General features: G+C 51.4%; 11 protein-coding genes across 11 annotated transcripts; 5 read left to right on the forward strand and 6 right to left on the reverse strand.

Annotated features, from left to right (window-relative positions):
• Positions 1-171: 171 nt before the first annotated feature.
• Positions 172-1,795, forward strand: BCR37DRAFT_414177 (Alpha/Beta hydrolase protein; the record flags this gene model as incomplete). The annotated part of the gene is made up of 2 exons (XM_040872260.1): positions 172-1,748; positions 1,789-1,795. The coding sequence occupies 2 exons, from the start codon at positions 172-174 to the stop codon at positions 1,793-1,795; spliced, it is 1,584 nt and encodes a 527-aa protein (XP_040724605.1).
• Positions 1,796-2,045: 250 nt separating this feature from the next.
• On the reverse strand, positions 2,046-4,455 carry BCR37DRAFT_380839 (uncharacterized protein). Its single transcript, XM_040869567.1, has one exon. The coding sequence runs from the start codon at positions 3,989-3,991 to the stop codon at positions 2,180-2,182; it is 1,812 nt and encodes a 603-aa protein (XP_040724606.1). The 5' UTR covers positions 3,992-4,455; the 3' UTR covers positions 2,046-2,179.
• On the forward strand, positions 3,710-6,298 carry BCR37DRAFT_60483 (putative glutamyl-tRNA synthetase, cytoplasmic). Its single transcript, XM_040872383.1, has one exon. It carries the CDS (start codon positions 4,128-4,130, stop codon positions 6,291-6,293), a length of 2,166 nt encoding a protein of 721 aa, XP_040724607.1. The 5' UTR covers positions 3,710-4,127; the 3' UTR covers positions 6,294-6,298.
• A 136-nt stretch (positions 6,299-6,434) lies between these two features.
• BCR37DRAFT_387991 (uncharacterized protein) lies at positions 6,435-9,832 on the reverse strand (the record flags this gene model as incomplete). Its single annotated transcript, XM_040870582.1, has 2 exons — positions 6,435-6,649; positions 6,682-9,832. 2 exons carry the CDS (start codon positions 9,830-9,832, stop codon positions 6,435-6,437), a joined length of 3,366 nt encoding a protein of 1,121 aa, XP_040724608.1.
• Positions 9,833-10,442: 610 nt separating this feature from the next.
• On the reverse strand, positions 10,443-11,090 carry BCR37DRAFT_348488 (uncharacterized protein; the record flags this gene model as incomplete). Its single annotated transcript, XM_040867847.1, has 1 exon — positions 10,443-11,090. The coding sequence occupies one exon, from the start codon at positions 11,088-11,090 to the stop codon at positions 10,443-10,445; it is 648 nt and encodes a 215-aa protein (XP_040724609.1).
• Positions 11,091-12,316: 1,226 nt separating this feature from the next.
• On the forward strand, positions 12,317-13,309 carry BCR37DRAFT_348647 (uncharacterized protein; the record flags this gene model as incomplete). The annotated part of the gene is made up of 2 exons (XM_040867863.1): positions 12,317-12,575; positions 12,759-13,309. Coding segments are annotated over 2 exons (810 nt in total), but the record flags the coding sequence as incomplete, so codon positions are not given.
• Positions 13,310-13,379: 70 nt separating this feature from the next.
• On the reverse strand, positions 13,380-14,134 carry BCR37DRAFT_393609 (class I glutamine amidotransferase-like protein; the record flags this gene model as incomplete). Its single annotated transcript, XM_040871331.1, has 2 exons — positions 13,380-13,406; positions 13,448-14,134. 2 exons carry the CDS (start codon positions 14,132-14,134, stop codon positions 13,380-13,382), a joined length of 714 nt encoding a protein of 237 aa, XP_040724611.1.
• A 182-nt stretch (positions 14,135-14,316) lies between these two features.
• On the reverse strand, positions 14,317-15,282 carry BCR37DRAFT_393610 (glutathione S-transferase; the record flags this gene model as incomplete). Its single annotated transcript, XM_040871332.1, has 2 exons — positions 14,317-15,169; positions 15,209-15,282. 2 exons carry the CDS (start codon positions 15,280-15,282, stop codon positions 14,317-14,319), a joined length of 927 nt encoding a protein of 308 aa, XP_040724612.1.
• A 124-nt stretch (positions 15,283-15,406) lies between these two features.
• Positions 15,407-17,275, forward strand: BCR37DRAFT_410321 (SRP54-type protein; the record flags this gene model as incomplete). The annotated part of the gene is made up of 2 exons (XM_040872179.1): positions 15,407-15,856; positions 15,935-17,275. The coding sequence occupies exons 1-2, from the start codon at positions 15,455-15,457 to the stop codon at positions 17,273-17,275; spliced, it is 1,743 nt and encodes a 580-aa protein (XP_040724613.1). The 5' UTR covers positions 15,407-15,454.
• BCR37DRAFT_380847 (amino acid/polyamine transporter I) lies at positions 17,258-19,235 on the reverse strand. Its single transcript, XM_040869568.1, has 2 exons — positions 18,934-19,235; positions 17,258-18,895 (listed from the first exon to the last, which is right to left on the reverse strand). The coding sequence occupies exons 1-2, from the start codon at positions 19,058-19,060 to the stop codon at positions 17,328-17,330; spliced, it is 1,695 nt and encodes a 564-aa protein (XP_040724614.1). The 5' UTR covers positions 19,061-19,235; the 3' UTR covers positions 17,258-17,327.
• A 2,197-nt stretch (positions 19,236-21,432) lies between these two features.
• Positions 21,433-24,193, forward strand: BCR37DRAFT_393613 (uncharacterized protein; the record flags this gene model as incomplete). The annotated part of the gene is made up of 3 exons (XM_040871333.1): positions 21,433-21,879; positions 21,926-22,276; positions 22,322-24,193. The coding sequence occupies 3 exons, from the start codon at positions 21,433-21,435 to the stop codon at positions 24,191-24,193; spliced, it is 2,670 nt and encodes an 889-aa protein (XP_040724615.1).
• Between the last annotated feature and the right edge of the window lie 7 nt (positions 24,194-24,200).

Raw genomic sequence — 24,200 nt, forward strand, 5'->3', positions numbered from 1 at the left:
TGAGTCGCTGAAGTTGTGACCAATATTGGCCTGTAACAGGCAGAGATCAAGCATCCGTGCCCATTTGAAACGGGTCCTGCTCAAATGTCGCGCTTCAGATGCAGGCTCTGTGCTCTGTGCTAGGATCCCTCTTCACTTAAGCTCAGACCGTCCAGATGCTCATCAACACTCATGCGCTTCGCTCATTTAATCTTGCAAGCTCTCTATGCACGCCCCTCCGACTCGGCTGACCGACTTGCTACTCTCTTGTCTGCAGTGCCTGTCGGGCATCAGCGCATTGCAGAGAACAAAGCGGTCGAGACGAGCAGCCCATCGTCGCACTTACACTATGTCGCCCTCCATGGTCTCTTTGCCAGAACGCCCGCCGACTTCCTGGAGACCCAAAGACTCGTCCGTCGACTACATTTAATTGACCTGCCGCTCATCAACAGCAGCGTGCCATTATTCAATAACAGTACGACGATCAATTCGACGAACGCCAATGTCACGGCCATTAGTAAAGCTGCTTCGGCAGATGGTCTCAATGCAATCTTTGGTCAGGAACCGAAAACTCCAATCGGTAAAGGGGAAGCTTCAGTGCAGCCGGGTCAATCTACAGCACGAGTCAATCCAGCGCAAGTTCCAATACCGGGCGACCTTCGAACAATTTCAGATGCGACATACACAACTTTGCTACGCTATGCCAAATTTTGCTCCGCCACCTATGTTGCATCATGTGGAAGTCCAAACGGCGCCGAGCTGATTCAACAATTCGGGCAGAATGCTGGGCAACAGACTTCAAGTATGCTTTCCGCAGGCTATATCGCACAAGATGACACCAATCGAGAGTTTATTGTTGCGTTCCGCGGTGATCCATTCATGCATGGTCTTTCTTGCGTGAAACTGGACGACCAGCGGACCAGCTTTGTTCAAGCTTCGACTGCGATGCCCATGGTCAACTTTAAAGCGCCTACAGAAGCTGCCATCAACAGTGACATCCTGGCTGCCTTTATTTTGCAGTACACTGAGCTCGACCAACTCATTCAGGCAGCTCTAGCAAACAAGAAGGGCTATGGCATCACCTTCACTGGGCACGGAATTGGTGGTTGCTTTGCCTTGCTATCGGCTATTGCTTTCAGTGGAAGTCTATCTGGGAGTGTGGCGATACAGACCATCACCTATGGTGCACCCCGCGTTGGCAATCTTGCCCTTGCCAATTACATCGACTCTCTCTTCCAGGTCAATGGCCAAGCTCGTTATCTACGCATCACGCATGGTTCAGATATCATGCCCATTGTTCTGAACCGCAAATCAGGCTATGTGCATGCTGGCGTTGAGATATTCCAATCCAATGAAACGGTCGGTGGCAGAGGCGTCTTCCAATGTAGTGGAGAGGAGGATCGCCGATGCAGTGGGTCGAAGACCACTTTTGCCATGCCTGTACCTCAAGCCGCTTTCAGTCCGTCGTCTGTTGCCGCTACGCCTCCTGTCCCCGGCGCTGTTCCTGAAGATCCGGCATCGCAAGTATTGCCCGCAAGTGCTTCGCCGCCAATGGCAGTTCAGAGCCCTGAGCCCGTCTTTATTGATCCGGCAAGGCCAGAACGACAATCATGCCAGACTTGTCGAGGAACAGAGTGCATCGATTGTTACTATGACACGGTAGACACCTTAGGTGACGACGGCATTGACCAAAACATTCAGAAGATCATCCCTGGTCAGCCCATCGCACCAAAGGTTGCGAGCCAAGGGTCCTCAGAGCGCGATCGCTTGTACCTGCCCGGTCTCACTTATATTGTGCCCTTCTACCAGCGTATGATCAACACAAGCCAGAAACACCCATCTGTCGTCAAGAATCAAACAACTTCCAAGGTACCTCTCATCGTTTCCAAGATACCAGTTTCGAATATCTCCAAAGCAAACGCAGCAAGCGGCAATACTACGGTCAAGTCAGCATCCTGCGATTCATGCGGTACAAGCACATACCAGAGCTCCGTCTCGTTTGCCGATATCGACCATCAAATCATGCTTGGTATCCGATTCTACAAGGACGGAATCAACTTTTGTTCAGCATTGAGCAATGCCAATACAGCTGCGCCAAAGCATGACGCCACAGTCCGTGTCTCGGGAACAGTCTCTGCACACTCAGTACTTTCCATAGCATTGGCGATAGTAGGCATACTATACTCTATAGCAATCTAGATCACTTGGGCAGCGGCTTCATCATAGGGAAGAGCAAGACTTCCTGGATATTGCTCGAATCCGTCAAGAACATGACCAGCCTGTCAACACCGAGACCCCAGCCTCCGGTAGGCGGCAGTCCATACTCAAGACTGGTACAGAATGTCTCATCCACAAGCTGTGCTTCATCGTCACCTTGATCCTTTTGTGCGGCTTGCTCCTGGAATCGGGCGCGCTGGTCGAATGGATCATTCAGCTCCGTGTAGGCATTGCAAATTTCCTTTGTGGCAACAAAGACCTCGAAACGCTCACAAATGCCAGGTACGTCTCTATGCGACTTGGCAAGCGGCGACATCATGTGTGGGTGACCGGTGATAAACAGAGGGCTGACACCTTCAGACTCAATGAATTCACCAACAAGTTTGTCGAGCAGACGAGCACTAGTGTGGGGTGGCGAGCACTCTACCTGGTGCTTCTTGCACAACTGGCGCAAAAATTCATTGCCGGCTGGTGTTTGAAGATCTTTGGCAGGTGGAAATTCAACCTTGAGCTTCTCTGCCAGATAGGGAAGCATATCAACTCGTCGCCATGGACGGGCAAAGTTGATGTGCATGGCTTCGCCCTCTGGGCCTTGAGGATGGTAGACAATCTCGTAGCTGCCTGTGATCTCCTTGACAAGCTCGGAGACCATAATCTCAGTCATCTCCATCAAATCATACACATCGGCGTATGCCTGGTAAAACTCGCATGTAGTGAATTCCGGGTTGTGTGTCTGATCAATACCTTCGTTTCTGAATTGCCGTCCAATCTCGTACACTCGGTCAAGGCCTCCAACGACGAGCATCTTGAGGTAGAGCTCAGGGGCAACACGCATAAACATGTCCATGTCAAGCTCGTTGTGGTGCGTAATGAATGGCTTGGCGGTGGCACCTCCGGCAATCATGTTCATCATGGGAGTCTCGACCTCCATAAAGTCACGATCATCCAAGAACTTGCGAATGTACTTGATGATCCGCGTGCGCGTGATGAACTTGTCGCGCGTAGAGTTGTTCATGATGAGATCGAGGTACCGCTGCCGGTATCGAGTCTCCTGGTTCTTCAGCCCACTGGTCGCCTTAGGCAGCATGTGCAATGAAGGACTGAGCAGAATGATTTCTGCACAAAAGATACTGAGCTCACCACCTTCGCGTCCGCGAGGAGCAGTGCGTCCAGGGTGTCCACGCACACCGACAATATCTCCGCGCTTGATGCGTTCGTGCATGGCGACAAAGTCAAGACCCTCTGCAGAATCCTGTACCTGACACATGACTTGAATCTTGCCACCTTCTCCGTGCAAGTCGTAGAACCTGAGCTTGACACCAGACTCGCGCTTATTGTGTACACGACCGGCCACAAAGACGACTTTTTCCTGCAGCGACTCGCCACGAGCCAGATGATCAAATTGTGAGATGAACTCTGGGATGCGATGAGAGACGTTGAACTTGTGAGGGTATGGGGTCAAGCCTCCCTCAGCAACCTTGCCGCGCATTGCATTGATGGTCGCTGACCGGATCTTGTGGAATTCATTGGGCGAGATGTCCTCTCCCTGTGCATCCTGGCCTTCCACCTTGGCCTTGACAGCCTCTCTCGGCGGCTTCGCAGCTTGCTTTGCAGCCTTCTCTGCGTCTCTCTCGCGCTGCTTCTTGCGCTTCTTGAACTCGCTCTTGGATACCATCTCGCCTGTCACCTCATCGAGCTGCAGATTCGCCTCGTTGGCGGGGGCCTTGTCGCCTGTTGCCAGGGCCTGCACCTTGTCTGTGACGGCGGCCACTGCCTCCTTGATCTGATCCGCCATCTGCTTGTCTAAGGCTCGATCTGTTCACCGTGTTCATTGCTTGTCGATGTCAGGAAAAGAAATGTCGGCTCCAAGCAGTCACGGCGCACGACCTCAAACCAGCACAGTACAGCTATAGGTGTTTCGAGAAGGAGACATGGCAGAACTCACGCTGGCCCTCAAGGGTAAGCCCTTTGCCTATGCTCCATACCTGGTGGCTAGCTACGCCAATCTTGTCGAGGCAGACAGCGTCAAAATTGATCTCGCAGACAAGGCGCTCTTGGAAGATGGCAAGAAGGACTCAACTGCATCGCTGCAATCCAGTGGTAGCACGCACAAGGATAACAAGGCTATCCTGACTGCATTATCTCAAGCATTTCCCAAAATCTCGAGCAAGCAAGATGAAGAATGGATTGACTTTGCCCTGACCAAGCTGTCGGGTGATTTCAAACAAATTGCTCCAGCTCTCGGGGAGATGGAAGATCATCTGGCACTCAGGACATACTTTGCAGGCTACAAAATCACTGTGGCGGATTTGGCGGTGTGGGGAATCCTCCGTAGCCTGCCTATTGCAAGTGGTGCCGTGCGTAAAACCTATGTCAACCTGGGTCGATGGTTCCGTTATCTGGAGGCTCTCCCATGGGTCACCTCTGCTCTCGCTTCAATGACCTCTGCAACTGTCGCTGCCAACAAGAAGACCAAGGAAGCCGATAAGCTTGCCTCTGGTAAAAAGTCCAATGTTTCAAGCGCCAGCTTCGAGATTGGTCTGCAGGATGCTGAGGACGGCAAAGTCGTGACACGTTTCCCCCCTGAGCCCTCTGGTTACTTACACATTGGTCATGCCAAAGCTGCAATGCTCAACCAGTACTTTGCCCAACGCTACAATGGCAAGCTCATCATTCGATTTGACGACACCAATCCAACAAAGGAGAAGCAAGAGTTTGAAGATTCCATCATTCAGGATCTCAAGCTGCTCGGCATCAAGGGTGATGTCTTGACCTACACATCAGACCACTTCCAGACACTCTACGACTATGCTGTGCAGCTCATCAAGCAAGGTGACGCCTATGTCGACGACACAGCACAAGAGCTGATGCGCGATCAGCGTATGAAAGGCGAAGCCTCTGTACGACGTGAGCGGACTATTGAGGAGAATTTGCAGCTCTTCACAGTTGAGATGCGACATGCCTCTGATATCGGCAAGTCCAATTGTCTGCGTGCCAAGATGTCGGTTGACAACCCAAACAAGGCCATGCGAGATCCAGTTATCTACCGTGTCAATGAGACAACGCACCACCGTACTGGCTCAGCATGGAAAATTTACCCAACGTACGACTTTTGCTGTCCGCTGGTCGACAGTATCGAAGGTGTAACTCACGCATTGAGAACAATCGAGTACCGAGACCGTAACCCTCAATACGAATGGTTCCTTGAGAAACTCAACCTCCGCAGAGTGCACATTTGGGACTTTGCACGCATGAACTTTATTCGGACACTGCTTTCGAAGCGTAAGCTGCAATGGTTCGTGGACCAAGGTCACGTCGGTGGCTGGGATGATCCGCGCTTCCCTACTGTGCGGGGTGTGCGTCGTCGTGGTATGCAAGTGGATGGCTTGCGTGAATTCATCCTCTCGCAGGGACCTTCCAAGAACAACAACAACCTGGAGTGGTCCGCTATTTGGGCGACAAATAAAAAGTCTATTGATCCTGTTGCCCCACGGCATACGGCTATTGCTGGTGCCGTCAAGGTTGCTATCCTGGGACGCGGCGGAGAGCCTACCAGTAGCCCGATTCCAAAGCACAAGAAGAATCCAGACCTTGGCACAAAGACGACTTGGTACTCCAATGAAATTTGTATTGACCTTGAGGATGCACTCACCCTCACAGAAGGTGAGGAGCTGACACTCATGGACTGGGGAAATGCCTTCGTTACGAGGCTCATCAAGACTGATGGTGCTGTGCAGGAGCTTGTCATGACATTGCATTTGGAGGGCGATTTTAGAAAGACGAGCAAGAAGCTGACGTGGCTCTCCACATCGCCTCAGCCAGTCGCTGTGACGCTTGTTGACTTTGACCATCTCATCACCAAGGAGAAGCTCGAGGAAGGCGACGATGTCAAGGACTTTATGACCAAGGAGACGGAGTTCAAGACTGAGGCTGTCGCAGATGTTAATGTCAAAGAGTTGAAACATGGCGAAGTCATTCAATTTGAGCGTAAGGGATACTTCATTGTAGACGAGCCCTACGAGAGTGACGAGAGACCGATTGTCTTCTTCAACGTTCCAGACGGAAAAGCAGTTAGCCGCTACGGCGCCAAGCAGTAAATCTAGACAGGCTATAGCGAGGCAAGATGTCTCTCAGACAAAACCAAATTGGCCATCTTTTCCTCCAAAAGCAAGTGGACGTACTGAGGTTTGGCATCGCCCTTCCGCCACTCGGTATTGAGCAGGTTGTACTGCCGAATATCAATGAGCTTGACCTCGTGCATAGCGCTCCGTACCGCATTTGCATGTGCTTGGCGCATCCTGTGCTCTGATCTGTCCAGCTTGAGCTTGTCGATGGTCTCTGCTTTGCTCTGAGCATGCTTTGGACGCAAAGGGTTTTGCAAGAATGCAATTTTGTGTGCTTGCTGCTGTAGCTTGAGCTCTCCATTTTGACGTTGCAATGCCTGTACTGCATCCTGCAACAATTGTACCTCTCGCACATCGGCACCGCCTGCTCCATTTGTTCCAAACAAGAGTGATGCTGTGCCGGCATTCTTGGTTTGCTCTTGAGCGGCTTCGACTTCTGCGAGTTTTGCTTGAATGCTTGCCAAGTCATTCGACAACTCTTCAATTGCTTCCTCGTATGCTTTGCGATCAGCGAGATATTGCTCTTCGGCCACTTCCAAATCCTTGAGCTTGCCAAGACGGCCTCTTTGCTCGGCTTGGATGCGCTCGAGTGCCACAACTTTGACTTGCTCTTCTGCCAGCGCTCGTTGTTGAAGATGCGATTGAGCAATAAGTTCTCGAGATTCCTGTTGCAACTTTGCAATCATGCTGGCAGTCTCGGTGTCTGTGGCCGATAAGCTGCGAAGAAGCTTGGCACGAACGAGCCATGCAGTATTGCTGGGCGTTGATAATTGCTTTGACTGCGAAGTGTCGGAGGCCAGACGCTCACAAGAGGCTAGGCTGGCTGTGAACGCTTTGAGTCGATTGAGTAAATCGGTAGACACCTCAGGCGGGCTGTCCAAAGCGGATGACGTTTGTAGTAGCTCAGAGAACGCAATGCAGATATGTCTAGCGTCTTGTCGTGAAACGGTAAGAGCGCTGGTGATGTCCGCATCCGGCTCAGGTAAGAGCGCATCCAACTTTGGCAAAGCTGCATCTGCAGTCTTATGGATAGTCTGAATTTCCCGAAAGGCGTCCATGAGGGTGTCTCCTGAATTTGGTTTCCGCGTAAGTGCATTGACGAGAATAGACCATTGTTTGATATACAGCGAGACCTGCTCAATTGTGGCGCCTGCAGTCATTTCAACAGGTTCCACAACAAACTTGTCGGCAACATGGCCAAGCAGAGTTTCGACTTGAGTCATCGTCTGCAAGGCCTCTCCAAGCCGGAAAGTGTCTTTTTGAATTTGCACAATGAGCAAGTCCAAGCTCTTAAGAGCAGGCTGTACTTCTGCATCAAGTGAAGCAAACTTCAAGAAGGCCTTTTCATCAGGTGCTCGCTGCACAGCAATCATTAATCGTTGCGCAATGTCAAGCACATCTGCAAGAACCAACAAAATCTGAAAATGTTGAAGAAGGGTCTCAGTCGACAGGCCGACGTCTTCAAGGCGCTCCAAGAAGTAAACTTGCAGTGCACCACAGCGCTGCGACAAGACACGCGACGAAACGTATCCCTGCACCACAGACGCATCTGCGGTATGGTACGTTGTCGGAAGATATTGCTCGAGAATGCGTAGATGTTCAGCAGCTGCCTCTGCTCTTGCTTCAGCCATGCGCAGTGCCAATGACCCAAGTCCAGCTTTGAGCTTGGTCGCCTGTAACTGCAGGTTTTGCGAGATGACTGCTTGGTGCTTGGCTGACCTTTCTTGTTGTTCTTGCGTTGCACGCTGGTCTTGCAGCTTCAAGGCCGTCAGTTCTGCCTGTAGTGCTTGTACGAGTTCGCGAAACTTGCTAATCGTCTGTGCTTGATCAGAGGCAAGATCATCAGCCTGGAGAAGACGTGTCGTTTGTTCAGAAACCAGCAAGTCTCTCAATGCAATCTCCTGCTCCAGCTCACGCTCAGTGATCTGGTGTGTCTCTTCGAGCTCATCATTCAGTTCGCGTAAGGCCTCCAGACTAGCAAGCTCATCTCGCAACTTGGCAATCTCTTCAGACAGCGTCAAATTGCGCTCAGTCAGGTTCTCGAGCATCTCCTCGGAGCCTGCAGCAATATCGACTTGCACCTTGAGCTCCTCGACTTGGTTCTCAAGTGTGGCATTGAGTGCCATAAGTTGCTGCACCTTGGTTGCCGTCGCTGCAGCATTATCAGTCAGTGATTCGTTGTCTTGGTTGAGGTTTGCAATGAGCTTATCTTGATCGGTGGTGATTTCCTTGAGCCGAATCAACGCTTCGCGTAGACGACCATTCTGCATCTCGAGTGCTTCGACACTTCTTCCCGCAGAATCCTTGGCTTCCCCTGCTCCTTCCTCCTTTGCAAGAGCAAGCTCCACTTCGAGCTCTTCAATCTTGTCCTTGAGGGAAGCCACTTGATTTCTGAGTTGATCTCGTTCTTCCTCTGCCATTTCACGATCAAGCATAGCCATCTCAAGGACATCTTGATCCAGTGCGCCCTCGCGAACTTCGCTTTCCTTGAGTAATGCATCTGCTTTCGCTTCAGCCACCCGTCGTTGCTCAACAGCAATCTCCAGCTTACTCTGTAAATCCTTGACAGATGCACGTAACGTAGACAAATCACGTTGCTGTTCCTGCAGTTTCACTTGCAACTTGCCTCGAATGGAATGCCAGACTTCACGCTCATGCGTCAATGACTCCTTCACGGCAGTTTGTGAGTGTAACTCAGCCTTGACGTGCTCCAGCTCCGCTAGTTGTTGTCGAAGTTGACTCACTTGTTGACTATGCACCTCTGCGCGGCGTCGTGCATCGTCTGCCTGTTTTTGGAGTTCTGCTTGGAGTGCTTGGACTGCTGCTGCGTGGCTTGTAGGGGTGGTAGAGCCCTGGACGTTGGGTGAGGGCGATGCAGACCCAGAGATTGTCCTGCGCTGTGTGCCTGTGCGCGTTGATGTAGGCGACGGCGAAGCAGTCCCTGACGTCGCTGCTGAGACGTGCCGAGATTTGTTCAGACCAGACTTCGCTGTACTTGTTGTTGACACTGTCCGTGAAGAAAGACGATTGGCGAGTAAGGGGCGTAGAGCCGGGGATGCATCGACTGAGGTACGTTTCGTAGGGGACGGCGCATTGAATGCCGCTGCTGCGACGACTTGTTTGAGAGAGTCACGTCGTTGCAATGGTACAGGACTTGCCTGTATTCGCGCCGCATTGTCAGCACTAGTACTCACTGATGATTGACGAGAAGATGAACGTTGAAGCCGGGACGGTGTTGTAGCGCTAGGTCTGTGTGCTGATGGTGCATCCTCTTCATCTTGTAGCACAATGACCTTAATGGGCCGTACAAAGACGCCATGATCAGGACGACACTCAAAATACCGTCTCCCTTGTACACTCCCATCATTCTTACCCTGTGGCACATCGAGCGCAACACCAACCCATTTGCCGGGTGAGAAGTCTGTGTTGCCAATGAAACAGATGGTGCCTGGGTAATCGGCTGCTTGGACGCGTTGGCCTAGATGCAGCGATACGGGCGGCGGCATGGCCATGCTGTCACGACTCATGAGCGCTTCATCAGAGCTAGTGGGGCGCGTTTGTCTGTGTACACGCTGTGAGTAGTTTGCGGTTGTCGTTGCGCGAGAGGTTCGAGACTCAAGACAGCAGATCAAGAAGACTCTACAGATTCAGTCTTGGGACACGGAGATCAAGGATCAAGCACAAGGCAATCAGAAATGGGCCAATGGGTAATTGAATATAGTCTCAAATGTCTGTTTCATCTCTCAGCAGCTCGCTATTGCCTCTCGCTCACTTTGTCAAAAATCATCTCATGTTTCCTGTATATCGCTGCGTTCTCTTGTTCAAAAAATGGTGGGATGGTCAGTGTCCTCTTTGGACTTTCTCCTGTAGGAAGAGAGAGAGAGATGAAAGAGACACGCCCGGGATCATTTGTCTTCTCGGGTGTTTGGTCGTGAAAGAATGGTGATGCCGTTATGTGTGAGTCCTCTCCTCAGGCTGTGTTCGCTTTCGCCACTGAGGAAGGGAGGGTGCTCGAAGGGTAGTTGATGTTGTTGTAGTTGGGAAATGTTGGGTGTAAAGGTAGATGTCATCGTCGCATATCTCGTCGCATAGATCTCGTAAAGTAGTTCAAGGCAAAGATCTTTAGAAGCCCTCTGGCACAGCAGAGGCAGCCTCTTCAGCACCACCACCATTGTCATACGATCGCTCAGCACGAGGCTGAGAAAAGTCCAATCGAACATCCCTGCCTGCAATATTGGCAGTGCCCATGTTGACACATGCCTTGGCAGCCTCGAGGTCATCAAACTCAACGTAGGCGTAACCTTTCATCTTACCCGTGTCATGGTACTTGGGGAGTCTGATCTGGTTAATAGCGCCACAGCCAGAGAAGGCCTCCTGAATGTCTTGCTCTGTTGCCTGGAACGACAAGTTACCAATGAAGACGGTGTTGGAGGGTTCTGATTTGGGGTACTCCCTTCGCTCACGAGGAGCATTGTACTCACGACCACCGCCGCCACCACCGTTGCCGTTTCCATAGGAAGTCTGACGAGGCTGCGACATGTCGACGTTGATGTTGAATCCTTCAATGTCCTTGCCACTCATGGCCAATGCAGCTTGAGCCTGCTCTGGTGTTTCATACTCGACGTAGCCAAAGCCCTTGGAGCGGCCAGTCATGCGGTCTCGAATGACCTTGGTTGAGGTGATGGCGCCGAATTGAGCAAATTCTTCAGCGAGACGGGATTCGTCGATGGCCCAAGCCAGACGTCCAACAAAGACGGTACAGTTCTCCATGATGGTTGATATGTAGAGGGGGGAAGAAGGAGGGAAAGTGTGGTGAAAGGGGTGTTTGGGGGTGGTGGATGGTGAGGGTAGAGGAAGAGTCGCTGCGAGATGTTTTCTGACTTTTTCTTCACCAAGTGCACTACTGACTCAGTACCAGCAGCGATTCCAACAGCAAAAGGCAAACGAAGGGACGGGACGAGGGCTACAGGCAGCGAGATGCCCGCATGCAACTTGCCCTGTGCTAGGCCGTCTATCTCTCTACTTGCTTTTGCTGATTTGACTCGTCTACTTTGACAAAGGCACAATTTGATCCCTGACCACTCTCTTTGTTCAATTGATCAATCTATGTAGCTAGTCCATGTAGCAGACTGTCTTCATCAGCTGGCATCCATTCGAACGTCTAAGTCGAGTCGGATGAAAGTTAGACGCTACGGACCTACTCAGTCAGCCCTATTCTACCCAAGGTCAAGCTTGAGGACCGTCCCTGGTGCCTCCGACAACAGCATAGAAGCAGTTTGCCCTCGCAGATCACTCGCACAGCTCTGACACTCCCGCGGTCGCCTCCTCCTTAGTCCACATCCTCAGCTTTTCAGGGCAGGAAACCAGAGCTGTGGAACGAACATACAGAACGTCATGACTCTTTTCCCGTGCGCCAAGAAAACGATCATAACAGACAAGGGTACTAGGGTAGACAGAATCCTCCTATCATGAGTGCAACTTCAGCTCGTATCTGCTGATGAGCGAATACTAAGTTCGTCCACTGTAGGCCCTGAACAGTAGACGCGTCTGACGAAGACTTTTTAAAGCTAAAAGACACAGACTTAAGGAGCACACTCTTGAGAGGCTATCAACGGACTTTGACTTCCTTAGTATACAGCACTGAAACAGCAGGAGAGCATGAGCGTGTCTGTTCTTGTCCTTGACTGTGACGTCGCGACTTGAAGCGTGTTCAAAGGACACCCGGGTGCAGCTCGTCCGGTCATATCTCTCACGGTCGCGAATTCCAGACCGCGACGACTACAGCAGTAGCAGCCGGTTGACCTGGCTATAGGAGGTCTCTTGCCTGGACTCAGCTTTCGCCTTAGCTTTTACATTTTCTGCTTATAAGTACTGTCCTCACAGTCTCCTGCCTGTATTCCTGCTCGTGCTTTCTCATTGCTGAACGTGCTGCTCAATGTCGAAAGCTGTCTTTGGTATGCTGCCTAAAGCTAGACGATCCCTGCTAATTCTGCCAAGTCGGCAACATCCCCTATGACTATACCGAAGAACAGCTCATTGATATATTCAAGCAAATCGGGCCAGTGAGCAATTTCAAGCTAGTGTTTGACAATGCAACTGGGCGCTGTAAAGGCTATGGTTTTTGCGAATTTCTTGACGCTTCATCAGCCCAGTCTGCCGTCAGGAATCTCGATGGATATGATATAGGAAATCGGCAAATCAGAGTCGCTTACAGTGATCACGGAGGCGGCGGCGGCGGCGGAGGAGGCGGAGGAGGTGGTGGTGGCGGCGGCCATGGCAACAATGCAAACAACACTCCCATGCCATCCATGCCTCCTCAAGGCCGCTTCATGGTCCCACCACCAGGCTCAGCAGGCGGTCTTCCCTTTCCACCTCCTATGCAGCAGCCACAACCTGGTGCACTCCCGCCGCTACCAGCAGGAACGGCACCAGCAGCAGGACTCACAGCAGAAGATGCTATTTCCAAGACTCTACAAGCAATCCCACCCATGCAACTCCTTGATATTGTGACACAATTCAAGCAGCTTGCCACTGGAAATCCCGCCCAAGCAGAACATCTGCTTCAACAATCGCCACAGCTGTCCTATGCTGTGCTACAAGCTTTGCTCCTCATGAATCTCGTTGATGCAGGTGTCTTGACGCGCGTGATTGCTGGTGGTCCTGGCGTACCTCCACCCGCCACGTCAACGCCTGTCCAGCAAGTACCTGTTGCTGCTCAAGCAGATCCACGGCTTGCGAGAACATCTGCACCACCACTTGCACAGACACACTCGCCTGCACCTGCAGGAGCCGCAGCATCACGGCCACAAACAGCATCACCAGCGATGCCTGTCCAAGCTGGACCTATCGATCCACAAAAGGAGTATCTGGCTCGTCAAATTATGAGCATGACGGATGCGCAAATTCAAGCCTTTCCAGCAGATCAAAGGACACAAATTTTGTTTGTCAGGAAGCAAATACAAGATGGTACTTTTTCTATGGCTGCTTGACATCCGCAGACAACTCTATTCTTGTTGGATGAATCGAAGGATAGCCTGTGCAACGTGGAGACCATCATGTTCATGGTGACTCGACTTTTTGGCTTCTCTTGCAGTTTCTGCATCCAACAGGCCCTTGTCGACACGAACATCGATATTGGCATTCACCATTTGCTCGTCAAAGCCAAGATGACCTTGAGTTGTGAAGAGCCTGCCGGGGAGGTACAGTCCTTGAATCTGGGTGTGCTCAGAGCGTCCCCACACTCGACACTCTTCACCATTTTTGAGCTTTGGAACGCACAAGACTTGATCGCCGTGCATTTGCATCAACGTCAGACTATTTTCCTTCGTATCAAACAACTTCTTACCGTCCTCAGTCAACTCAATCTCTTGCTCTGAAAGCTCCCAGTCCTTGCCTGCTTCAATCTCTCCACCCAGCATCCGTGCCAGGATTTGCATACCGAAGCAAACACCACAGTGTTTCACGCTGCGTACTGCTGGGTCTTTGTGGTTCCATGCGTGATCCAGAAACTTGACGAGCTCTTGAATCCACGGTGTTTCCTCATCGTGCGCATCAAATTTGCTTCCAGAGATGACAATGGCGTCTAATTCTCTCATTTCCTCATCACTCGGTAGTTCTCCTTGCACCGCGTCTTTAAAGGTAAGCTTCACGTCCGGGAAGGTATCGACATCGTCATGATGCTGTGGCAGTGTTTTAGCGGCTTTGCGAAATAAATCTGCAAAGACATGTCCGTAGCGGTCGTGCTTTGATTCCTCCTCAGTCGGTACATCAGTCTCAATGACACAGAGTCGTAGTGGCGTCTTTGATGTCGCCATGGCGAGTGCTATGATGGGAAGAAGGACATGTTCTGAGCTTTACGATGGAAGGCGAAGTGTTAAGATGTTGAGCTGAGTAACCTCGAATGACGTCTTGTCGCACCGGAGTCCGGCTCCACTGCGCCTCGAAAGAGTTTGGTCACTTTTGTGCTCAGCATGCAACCTACATGTAGATGTAAGCTCTACAATTTACTCAGCTTGCTACCGAGACGCGGGAAGTGAATATGCAGTCCATTGTCCAGCGCAACAACTAACTCCTTGGCGTCTAGTGCGAGGAGTTGGCCGTCGACAGGGTGTGTTGGGTCGGCGTCGCTTTGTGACACAGATACTTTTTGATTCTTTTGGAAGCCACCTAGGCCATTTTGAACACCTAGGCCTTGAGTCGTAGGAGATGCTGCATCGAATACAACCTTTTTGGCTTCATCCCCAGTCAAGGTGGGGGTGTTCAGATCCAGTGCCTGCTCAAATCGCTCTAGCCAATCGTGTAGTCTTGGTAGTGCTTCCTTGCTGAGTACCTTCTCCTTTTGGTCCAATTTGATGCCCTTGATCACGAAGCGAACAGCCCAAGCGACATGCGCATCTGCAAGTGACGGTGCATCGCCTCCTAATGCCCATTTCTTGCCATTACTGCAAAAAGTATCTTGTATCGCGGTGAATAGACTCTGGACTTCAGCAATGGCATGTTCCCTAATTGAAGGATCCTTCTCAAGCGTTCCAGATGCAAGAATCGGGAAAACTGATGCTCGGTCTTTGATGAACGCAGGTGGCGATCCAGACGGATCCATTGTTGATAGTGTGGTACGGAAGATCAAGTCACCAAGGACTTTGAGACCCAATTGACTCGTTTCACTGCCTGCTGGCACAATAGACCTGGCGTCCTCCCGAGATAGCAGATACTCAATGATGCTTTGCGAATCACAGTAGATGTTCTTGCCCACTGCCAAAATTGGAATGCGTCTATAGTTGACCCCGATGGCTTCCAGTTCTGGTCGTGGCATGACCATATCCACCTGGACAACTTTGTACTTGATGTTCCTGGGGTGAGCTTGTTGATGCGTGGACCAGGTTTCTTACAAGAGCGAGAGAACCGAACGAACCTTGAAGGCATACGGACTGAAGTCATAGCTGTATAAAATAGGTTCTGCCATGATACTAGTCCCCGAGTAGCCTCGAGTCCTGAATCCTGATGGTAGACAGAGATGCACCCCGCAATATGCCCGGAGCGTGCGACAGTTGGATCTCTCACGCCGCGCGACTGCCGCGAATGCAGACCACAAGCTCAAGTTGACCGGCATCCTGCTCGCACTCTCTCCTCTAGCCATGCTTGATCTCTTCACCATTGTCAATCAGGGCGGTGTTGTTCTTTGGCAGAAACAGCTTTCGCCCGTTTCCAATGCTGTTGTCAATGGCTTAATCACAGACATCTTCATTGCTGGCAGCTCTGCAAGCACATATGCCAAGTCAGGCTATACTGTCAAATGGACACACGCAAACGAGCTGGGTCTTATTTTTGTCGTCGTCTATCAATCTCTGCTTCAACTTGGCTTTGTTGAAGAGTTCCTTGATAATATGAAGCGGATCGTCAGGAAGCTCTATGCCACGGAGATCAAGAAAGCGCAGACTACAGGCGCAGATCTAACCAACATTGTTGTTGAATTCGACGTTTACTTTGATCAACGGCTCCGTGACTTGGAAGCAGCTCCAGAGGCTCAGTCGCCGCCTGTGATTCCTTCAGTGACTGAAGCCACGGAGGCAGCTAAATCCACCGAGGCTCAAGATTCAATGCACAAAGAGATCCAGCACGTTGCCCCGGAGGTTTCCAAGTCTCCACAGCCTCGTATACTGACTGCTGCAAAACTTGTTGGCGGTCGTCGTGCGGCCACAAAGCGAGGTTCTGGCAGAAGTACGCCTGTGAATGGCAACACAAGTAGCGTACCCACATCAGATGACGAAACAACCAAACCAAAGACAAAAGCCAAAGTACAGCGTAAATGGAGGGCTGATGGCACATTGGATGAGTCTGGGACAGAGGTGCTCGATTTCAGTGTAGGGGATTCTGGCGATGTGAACACAAACATTGCGACAGATGTCTCTGATTTTGTTGGCAACGATGCAATGCAAAAGACGAAACAAGGGCAGATGGTCATACAAGATCTCGGTGAGATGCTGGCACAAGAAACTCCCGAGGCACCCAAGACGGGCGCCTTTTCGTTCTTCTCCAAGCTTGTAGTGGGCAAGACATTGACCGCCGAGGACCTCGACCCAGTGATGGAAAGCATGCGTCAGCATTTACTGGCTAAAAATGTCGCCAATGAAGTGTGCGTCGATCTCTGTGCGTCAGTCAAGACGTCTTTGGTAGGGCAAAAGACTGGCTCATTCGGCAAGACGTCAACAATGGTTCGCACTGCCATGGAGCAGGCTCTCAAACGCATCTTGACACCAACAACGTCGCTTGATTTGCTCAATGAAGTCGCGCGAGTCAATACAAGCGAGAAGCGGCCTTATACAATGTCGTTCATCGGCGTCAATGGTGTTGGCAAATCCACCAATCTGTCCAAAATTGCGTACTGGCTGCTTGGCAATAAGCTGCGTGTCTTGATTGTTGCATGCGATACATTCCGTTCTGGTGCTGTTGAGCAGTTGCGTGTGCATGTCACTAGACTGCGTACATTTATTGAAAGTCAAGGCCGTTCAGGAGATGGCGTCGAGCTGTTTGAACGTGGCTACGGCAAGGATCCGAGCAGTATTGCCAATGATGCCATCACCTATGCAAAGAAGAATGGTTTCGAGGTGGTGCTTGTCGATACAGCTGGCCGACGACACAACGATGCAAGGCTCATGTCTGGTCTTGAACGCTTTGTCAGTACCGTCAAGCTTGACAAGGTCTTTCAGGTCGCCGAGGCACTTGTAGGCACTGATTCATTGTCGCAAGCAAGACACTTCAATGATGCCCTTGGACCGAAACGCAACCTGGACGGTTTCATCATCTCCAAGGTAGACACTGTTGGCGATTTGGTAGGCACGATTGTCTCAATGATTTACGTCACGGGCGTGCCAGTGCTCTTTGTTGGTGTCGGACAAATGTACACAGATTTGCGAGGCTTGTCAGTCTCTTGGGTCTTGCAAATGCTGATGCAATGAGTATCGTACAATTTCCAAACCAAGACACTATACACCAAATCATTATATGTCCTCACACGAGCTTTTCCTTGCCCTCACCAACTGCTTCTGCAAATGCAGCACCACGGCTCTGTGCCTCCCATGCCTCTATCTCTACCCCCTTTTCCCCTCTTGAACCCAATTTGTTTGATGCCTCTAGTCCCTGAATAAATAGAGCTCTTTCTGCCCTCGCACGTTCTGCTATCGCTGCTGCTGTCAACAAGTACCGTTTTCTACCCACCAAAAACCACGTTGCTAGTCCAAGCAATAGAACTGCACCGAAAACGACGATGGCGTAGTTCATATCAGCAGGAGCTGGGCCTGGTGCTGATGGGAAAAAGAAGAAGACTGTGGTAATGGCACAGTAGATGACACTCACAACGTTCGCCGTGTACCCGAATCGGCCCAACTTGTAGCTGCCTCCTGTATGTTCGAGCTTGTCTCTTCCAACGAATAGGAGTACGCCAATGGGGATTGCATAGGAGACGGTCAGTGCTATTGTAGAGACACTCAGAATAGCTTCAAGCGTTGCATTAGAGAACAAGTATAGCAATCCGATGACAACAACAATACCACCTTGTAGCATCGTCGCACGAACAGGCATTTGCCACGTTGGGTCGACTTTTGCAAAATAGTCATGGAACAAAAGTCCGCCATCGCGAGCAAATGACCAGGTAAGTCGGCTACTGGTCGTCATAATGGAGAACAGCTGCAGTGTTCCATTGGAGATGTAGATGGCTAAAAGCACAGCACTACCCGTCAGACCAATTGCGTCGAGGGAGAGCTGCATAAAGGGTAATTCAGTAGCTGTATTGATAACACCATCGAGGTCTTGAATGCAGTAGAGCATGACGAAAAGGAAAAAGTAGCCAGTGAGTGTACCTGTGAGAATGGCCAGATTCAAGACCCGCGGAGCATTAATACTGGGTCGGGGCATTTCTTCGACCAGATGAATGACACTGTCAAAAGCCGTTAAACCATAGGCTGCTTGAATTAACCCAATGAACCAACATACACCATCATTCCAGCCAGTCTCATTGACGAACTTGCCAAAGACAAATTTGCCTGACTGAAACTGCAAGTCGTCCTTGACGCCCACGCAAATGAGGAGCGTCATGGAGAAAGCGACCAGGAGAATGACATTTTGGTAAAAAACACCATTGTTGAAACGTGGCAACACATACATTTTGCGACAAGCTGCAGCGTTGAAGAGCGTTCCAGCAATAGCAAGTCCAGCATAGACAAGAAAATGAAGCCATCCCTTGTCTATGCCTTTCCACTCGGGATCATACATGACCTTCATCGAAAGCATAAAGTCACCCATGAATGCTGCTTGCGAGGCACTGAGTGTCCACCAGCCTGCCGCATTGATAAGCACAGTAACATAAGATAGAAAGCGGCCTGCCTCGCCAGGCCAGAGTTGGGAAACATAAAAACCTTGACCTAGAGCCGTTGGATACGCAGAACAGAGCTCCCCAAGCGACATCGCTATACACATATTGCATGAAAAGACAACAAGGAGCCCGTAAATGATACCAACCGGACCGCCAGATGAAAGTCCTGACCCTAGGCCTTGCGCGAATGTGCTCCACGTTCCGAGGACTAGAGTCAGCAAAAGCAATGAATGCTGAATCTCCTACCGCAGTAGGCCAAACAGAGCATGGAGAAGAAGCTGAACTTGCGGGAGAGCTCAGCCTCATAGCCCAACTCGCGCAAATCCTCGCCATCTGTCTGCTTCAGCAGCTCAGGACTGTCCATAGACGCCATATTTGTTGCTAACCTTGAGGGCCAGGTGGTGTCTGTCACAATCTCGATGGACCGAATACCCTGTACGGATCTCGAGACACGAGCTCTAGTGGCCTGGCAGCGCCTAAAGGCTTGCTCTGCCGACGTCTCAGTCTATCAGTCAACGGTTGGTCGTGGGAGGAGCGGAAGAGCTGCAGAGGCTTCAGATGTCAGGACACGTCAAAATCGATCTACAGGAAGGGAGAACTGAACGACAAGCTGCAGAGGGGCAAACGATCAAATGGACATTAGAATCACTGTTCGCTAGAATGAAAACTTAGCTAGTAGTGTGAAACGATCGAGAGACACATCTGCACATATCTATGGTCCATTGGGCCCAGGAAGCGCTGCGAGGAAGTCTGCCACGCGCCCCGCGGGCCTGATCATGCATCCAGTCGAGTTCTCGACATTTGGAGAGTAGAATCTATCATAGCAATCGCAGATCTTGCCCTGCCACTGATACAAGTTGCGCAACGTATCATCCCAAAGCAGCAGAAAACAGTCTGGCCCAGTAACGCCAATGAGATCAAACCATTGGTGTTGTTGAAGTGCAGTTTGGTCGCCCCCAGGAAACGGGGCAGGACTGGTGCTAACTTGACTCATCCATTGAGCGACGACTGAAATCAAGAAGACTCGCATACTGGTTGTCTAAAACGTTAGCGAGCTGTGCATGGCGCTTGCAAAGATGCTCACCGACAAGAGTGCTGCCTACAATTTGATGTTTCGCTCTGAGGGTGTCGTTGGAGTGTTCTGTGTCTTTCCAGCCCTTTTTCATCCTAATGCCTGATTCAGGGGTACTTTGCTGTGCTGGCATTATTCACAGCCTGACACATCTTGCAGACGAAATGAGGTTGCATCCGATCATATGATGTAGTGGCTGACCCCTTGACTTCGATTCAGTCGTCGATACTGACAAGATGCAAGACAAAGCTGGTTGCAGAGTTGCCTTACATAAGACCGAAAGACACAGCTGCACAGCCCAGGAACTGGTTCGTCTCGGCCAAGCTTGGTTTCTAATAGAACCGGACACAAGAAACAAGAGCGTATTGTGCTTGACCCTGAGGAATATTCATGTAGCACTGTTTGGCCAACCTGACAGCGAAGAGAAATCGCTACAAGTGGCTGATAGGGAGAGAGAAGTTGATAGATTGGCGACGCTGGAGCGCACCGCGGACATTCAGCCAAATGAGTGAAGTAGCCTGACCTCAAGCCTTCGACTGCATATGCGCATCATGCATGGAAGTGTCCAGAATATTGTTGGTCGATGAACCGGAGCGCGTCTCTCTGATGAAGAGATGGCCTGAGACACCCATGGCGATGAAGACAAAATTGCTTACATCGGTGAGGAAGAACTTGTTTAAAAGAGTACAATCTAATTGTCGCAGCCTGTTGTTCTCACTGGCTGCTCAGTCATACCTTGAATGAATAAGGGATCGTTGACGAGTTGGACTTATTTGCTCTACTGATGACAACCTTGCCCGTTGTGAGCTCAATGAGACTCGGTAGCTTTTTTGTTTCTCATTTGAAATTCAAGGCAGAGCAAGTGGCGATCATCTACAGCTCATCAATTATTGGGAGTCTATCCTCGTGCAAATGGTAGAAGCTACTTATCATCCGGCAAGACCAAATCGATCCCACTCTGAGAGAATATATAAGAGCACTCTGCCATGTCACTGTAGCCCTTGAGGCCCTGTAGACATGCCAGCACAAGTATGTAGATGTAGATGTAGAATGGAGAAGAGGAAGTTGTCAGGCATCAGATGGACAATCTCGCCTAACCCCATACTTTACACGTGACTCTCCACCGGGCGAAGCAGCAGCAACGAGAGACAAGACGACAAAGGCACAGAGACAGCTACGACCCAGCAGGCTTGCCCGCGCTTCCTGTCGCCGTCCGAGACGCATCCGGGCTTGCATCCATCCAGGCCATCTCCCGCGATCCGTCTTCACAGTAGCAAGGTCCTCTGTTCACCTTCTGCAAGGCTACTCAGGTCTCCTCCTCTGGGAATCACTCGCCCTAGGCTAGTCTCCATCCTCCAGCAACGGCGCGCAAGCTTCGAAGACAAGTGAGCGACTGCCAGTATTGCATACTTTGGCCATCCGTGCCAGCCTGTCGTTGAGCAACTCTGCATCACACGTCTTTCGCACTACAAACGCAGAGACCTGGTTCACGACCTCTCGATCCTGTCTCGCAGACGAACGAACGGCTGCGCCTCTCAATCCCAAGGGGCCATTCACCAAAGCAAGTCTAAGCTGTGTTATCAGCCATCGACTCACCCGTCACAGCCCGATAGCATCCTCGCCCGCCGCCCGCCAACTTTGCATCAAACGGAGTCGCCTGTCAACATCTAATCATGGACAGCGCGTCTGGTACCGGCGCTTCGACAGCGCTCGATCCAGCCAACCAAAGACTCCTCAATACGTATATATACGATTACCTCGTCAAACAGTCCTACGGCGACACGGCGCGAAAATTTAAGGCCGAAGGCGGTGTGTCTACATTGACTGCGAAGCAAGTCGAAGAGCGAAAAGAGCAAGGGCCGAATACAGAGGGCTCACTCTCTGCGCAGCTCGATCGTGCAGCACGTACTGCATCAGAAAAAGTCAACGGCGATGCGCACAGCCCGACAGACGAGACAGATGCCGACGGTGCTCCTGGTGAGTTGCCACAAGCAGATGTGCCTGTCAATGTGGAAGGTGGCTTCCTGGCAGAATGGTGGGTCCTCTTTTGGGACATGTTCTCAGCTAGACAAGGGAGACCCAGCACAGCGAGCGCAACGACGTTCATGGCGCACAATCAGGTTTGTCTTTTCAATTTTGAAGTACATGCAAGCTAACTCGTGACAGCGACTGAAGCAAGAACGGCAAGCCGCCATGGCTAGTGCTATGACTGGTGGCGCTGCGACAGCATTAGGAACGGGCGGTAACATCAATACTGGCTCCAATGCCAACGCTATGCGACTCAATCTCTCAGGCAATCCCTTGACTGCCAGTAACGTTGACGCAGCAGCAGCGGCAGCGGCTTCCGCTGCTGGTCTTGATCCGAATGGAGCAAATGCTCAAATCAACAACAAAACGCGTGAAGCCTTGATGCGTCAGGCAATGATGAATAATGGCAACAAGGGCCGCAGCTTTCCTCCAACGGCCGCACAGATTCAGCAGCTCAAAACGCAGCAGTACTTGCAGCAGCAGGCCCAAGTAAGTGCCTCTCAAAGTCCGCCAGCTTGTTTGACTAACGCACAGCGTGAGGACTCAGAAGGCCTTCCAGGGCAAGCAATGAATCCACAGTCGCCTGCATCGATGTCTGCGCCGTCTCCATCGAAACGACAACGTTTGTCTCCCGATGGCACGTATGCGCAAATACCCGCCAATCAACGACCACAGCCTGGCATGCCCATGAATCAGCAAACTTCGCAAGCGCATCAGATGTTACTGCAAGCAGGCATCAATCCAGCTGGGTTGAGTCCTCAGCAACTTGCCGCCTTTCAAAATCAGCCGCCCGTCTTGCAGCAGAAGCAGTTGTCTGCCTACGTGCAGGGTCTCGCCAGTCAGCAACAACGCGCGATGCAACAAGCAGCGAAGGGCCCGCTACAGCAACCAGTCATGGTCAGTGCAAGTCCTAGTATGGCTAATGCAGAGGGTCCGCCTGCAGAGGGCAATCACGCTCTGCAAGACTACCAAATGCAGCTGATGTTGCTTGAGCAGCAGAACAAGAAACGATTGTTGATGGCACGACAGGAGCAAGAACGGCTACAACAGCCTGGGGATGTACCTGTCGGAGGCGGTGCTACCGGTTTCACCAATTCTCCACCAAGTGGACGTCCTGCCGGGTCACCTGCCCCTGGTAGTATTGATATGCCTCGGGGAACACCTAAGATGGGCAATCAAAACGTGCCTGGTACGCCTGGCGAGCAGCAACAGCAGCAGCGTCCGGGTCAGCAGCACCCTATGCAGCAGCAGCAACAAATTCAACGGAATGCCTCGCCTGCTGTCACTGGTTTCGTCCCGCAACATGGTCCACAAGATCCACAGCAACAGATGATGTACCGTCAAATGATGCAGCAACAACAACAGCAGCAGCAAGAGAACGGTGCTATGCCACTTATTATGGGACCCGGCGGTCAGATGATGCGCGTGCCGCCTCAAATGGCAGGCTTCCCACCCAATCACCCTGCGTTCCAGAATCCACAAATGATGCAGCAGATGATGGCAGCCAATGGTGATCCCAGAGCTCGTGAAAGTCTGCTTTGGCAGCAGCAACAGCAGCAGCAACAACGGCAGATGATGCAGCAGATGCACCAGAATGGTCAGCTTGCAGGACGTCAATTGACACCGCAGCAGCAACATGCATTAGCGCAACACCATGCCGCACAGCAAGCTCAAGTTGCTCAACAACAGCAGCAGCAACAGGCTCAGCAAGGCATGCAGGGTCTCGGTGGACCTCATCAACAGATGCCACCGCCCCAAGCTCCGCTACCCATGCAACAAGCTGGCCCTGGTGGCGTCGGTGCTCGTCCCGGCTCGACGGCAGCTTCTGCTGCAGGACAGCCTCCTTCCCCGTCGCTATCGAACCAGAATCCATCTACACCCGTGCAAGCTAATGCTAAAGTGCCTGCTGGTCGTAAAGCTTCTACTGCAGGCAAAGAAACGAAGAAACAGACTGCAGCAAAGGCACGCAAAGCTGCTGCTGCTGCGGCAGCCGCGGCTGCTGCTGGTACGAGTGCACCTGGTACGACTCCAGCCGGTGCATCAGAGCCACCAACACCGACGACACCCATGACGCCACATGCGCTGAATCAGCAACAGCAGCAGTTGCAGCAGGCGCAACAGGCGCAGCAACAGCAAAATGCGCAACAGGCAGGGCACTTTGCGCATCCGGGACAGCAAGGTGATGGTAGTTCGCAAGTTGGCAATTTTATGGATGCCGGTGCTGATGGTGCTGTTGGTAACGCACCTGGTAGTGGTGGTCCTGCGTCAGCCGGCTTTGATGCGTTCCCCGGGGAGCTCAATATGGATCTTATGCAGGACTTTGACTTTGAGAGCTTCCTTGCAGATGATCCGAATGGCGGTGGTGGTGGAATGAACTTTGGCTTCAATGGGGATGATGGTGAATGAAGACACA

The sequence above is a fragment of the Protomyces lactucae-debilis genome, assembly GCF_002105105.1.
Source record: "Protomyces lactucae-debilis strain 12-1054 chromosome Unknown BCR37scaffold_12, whole genome shotgun sequence".
NCBI lineage: Eukaryota > Fungi > Ascomycota > Taphrinomycetes > Taphrinales > Protomycetaceae > Protomyces > Protomyces lactucae-debilis.

Excerpts from the sequence above, each read along its gene's own strand:
- BCR37DRAFT_380839 (XM_040869567.1), bottom strand. The coding sequence starts at position 3,991 with ATGGCGGATCAGATCAAGGAGGCAGTGGCCGCCGTCACAGACAAGGTG.
- BCR37DRAFT_380847 (XM_040869568.1), bottom strand. The coding sequence starts at position 19,060 with ATGGCGTCTATGGACAGTCCTGAGCTGCTGAAGCAGACAGATGGCGAG. Across the intron at positions 18,896-18,933 it reads GCTCTGTTTGGCCTACTGCG|TCCTCGGAACGTGGAGCACA; the intron begins GTAGGAGATTCA and ends TGCTGACTCTAG.
- BCR37DRAFT_60483 (XM_040872383.1), top strand. The coding sequence starts at position 4,128 with ATGGCAGAACTCACGCTGGCCCTCAAGGGTAAGCCCTTTGCCTATGCT.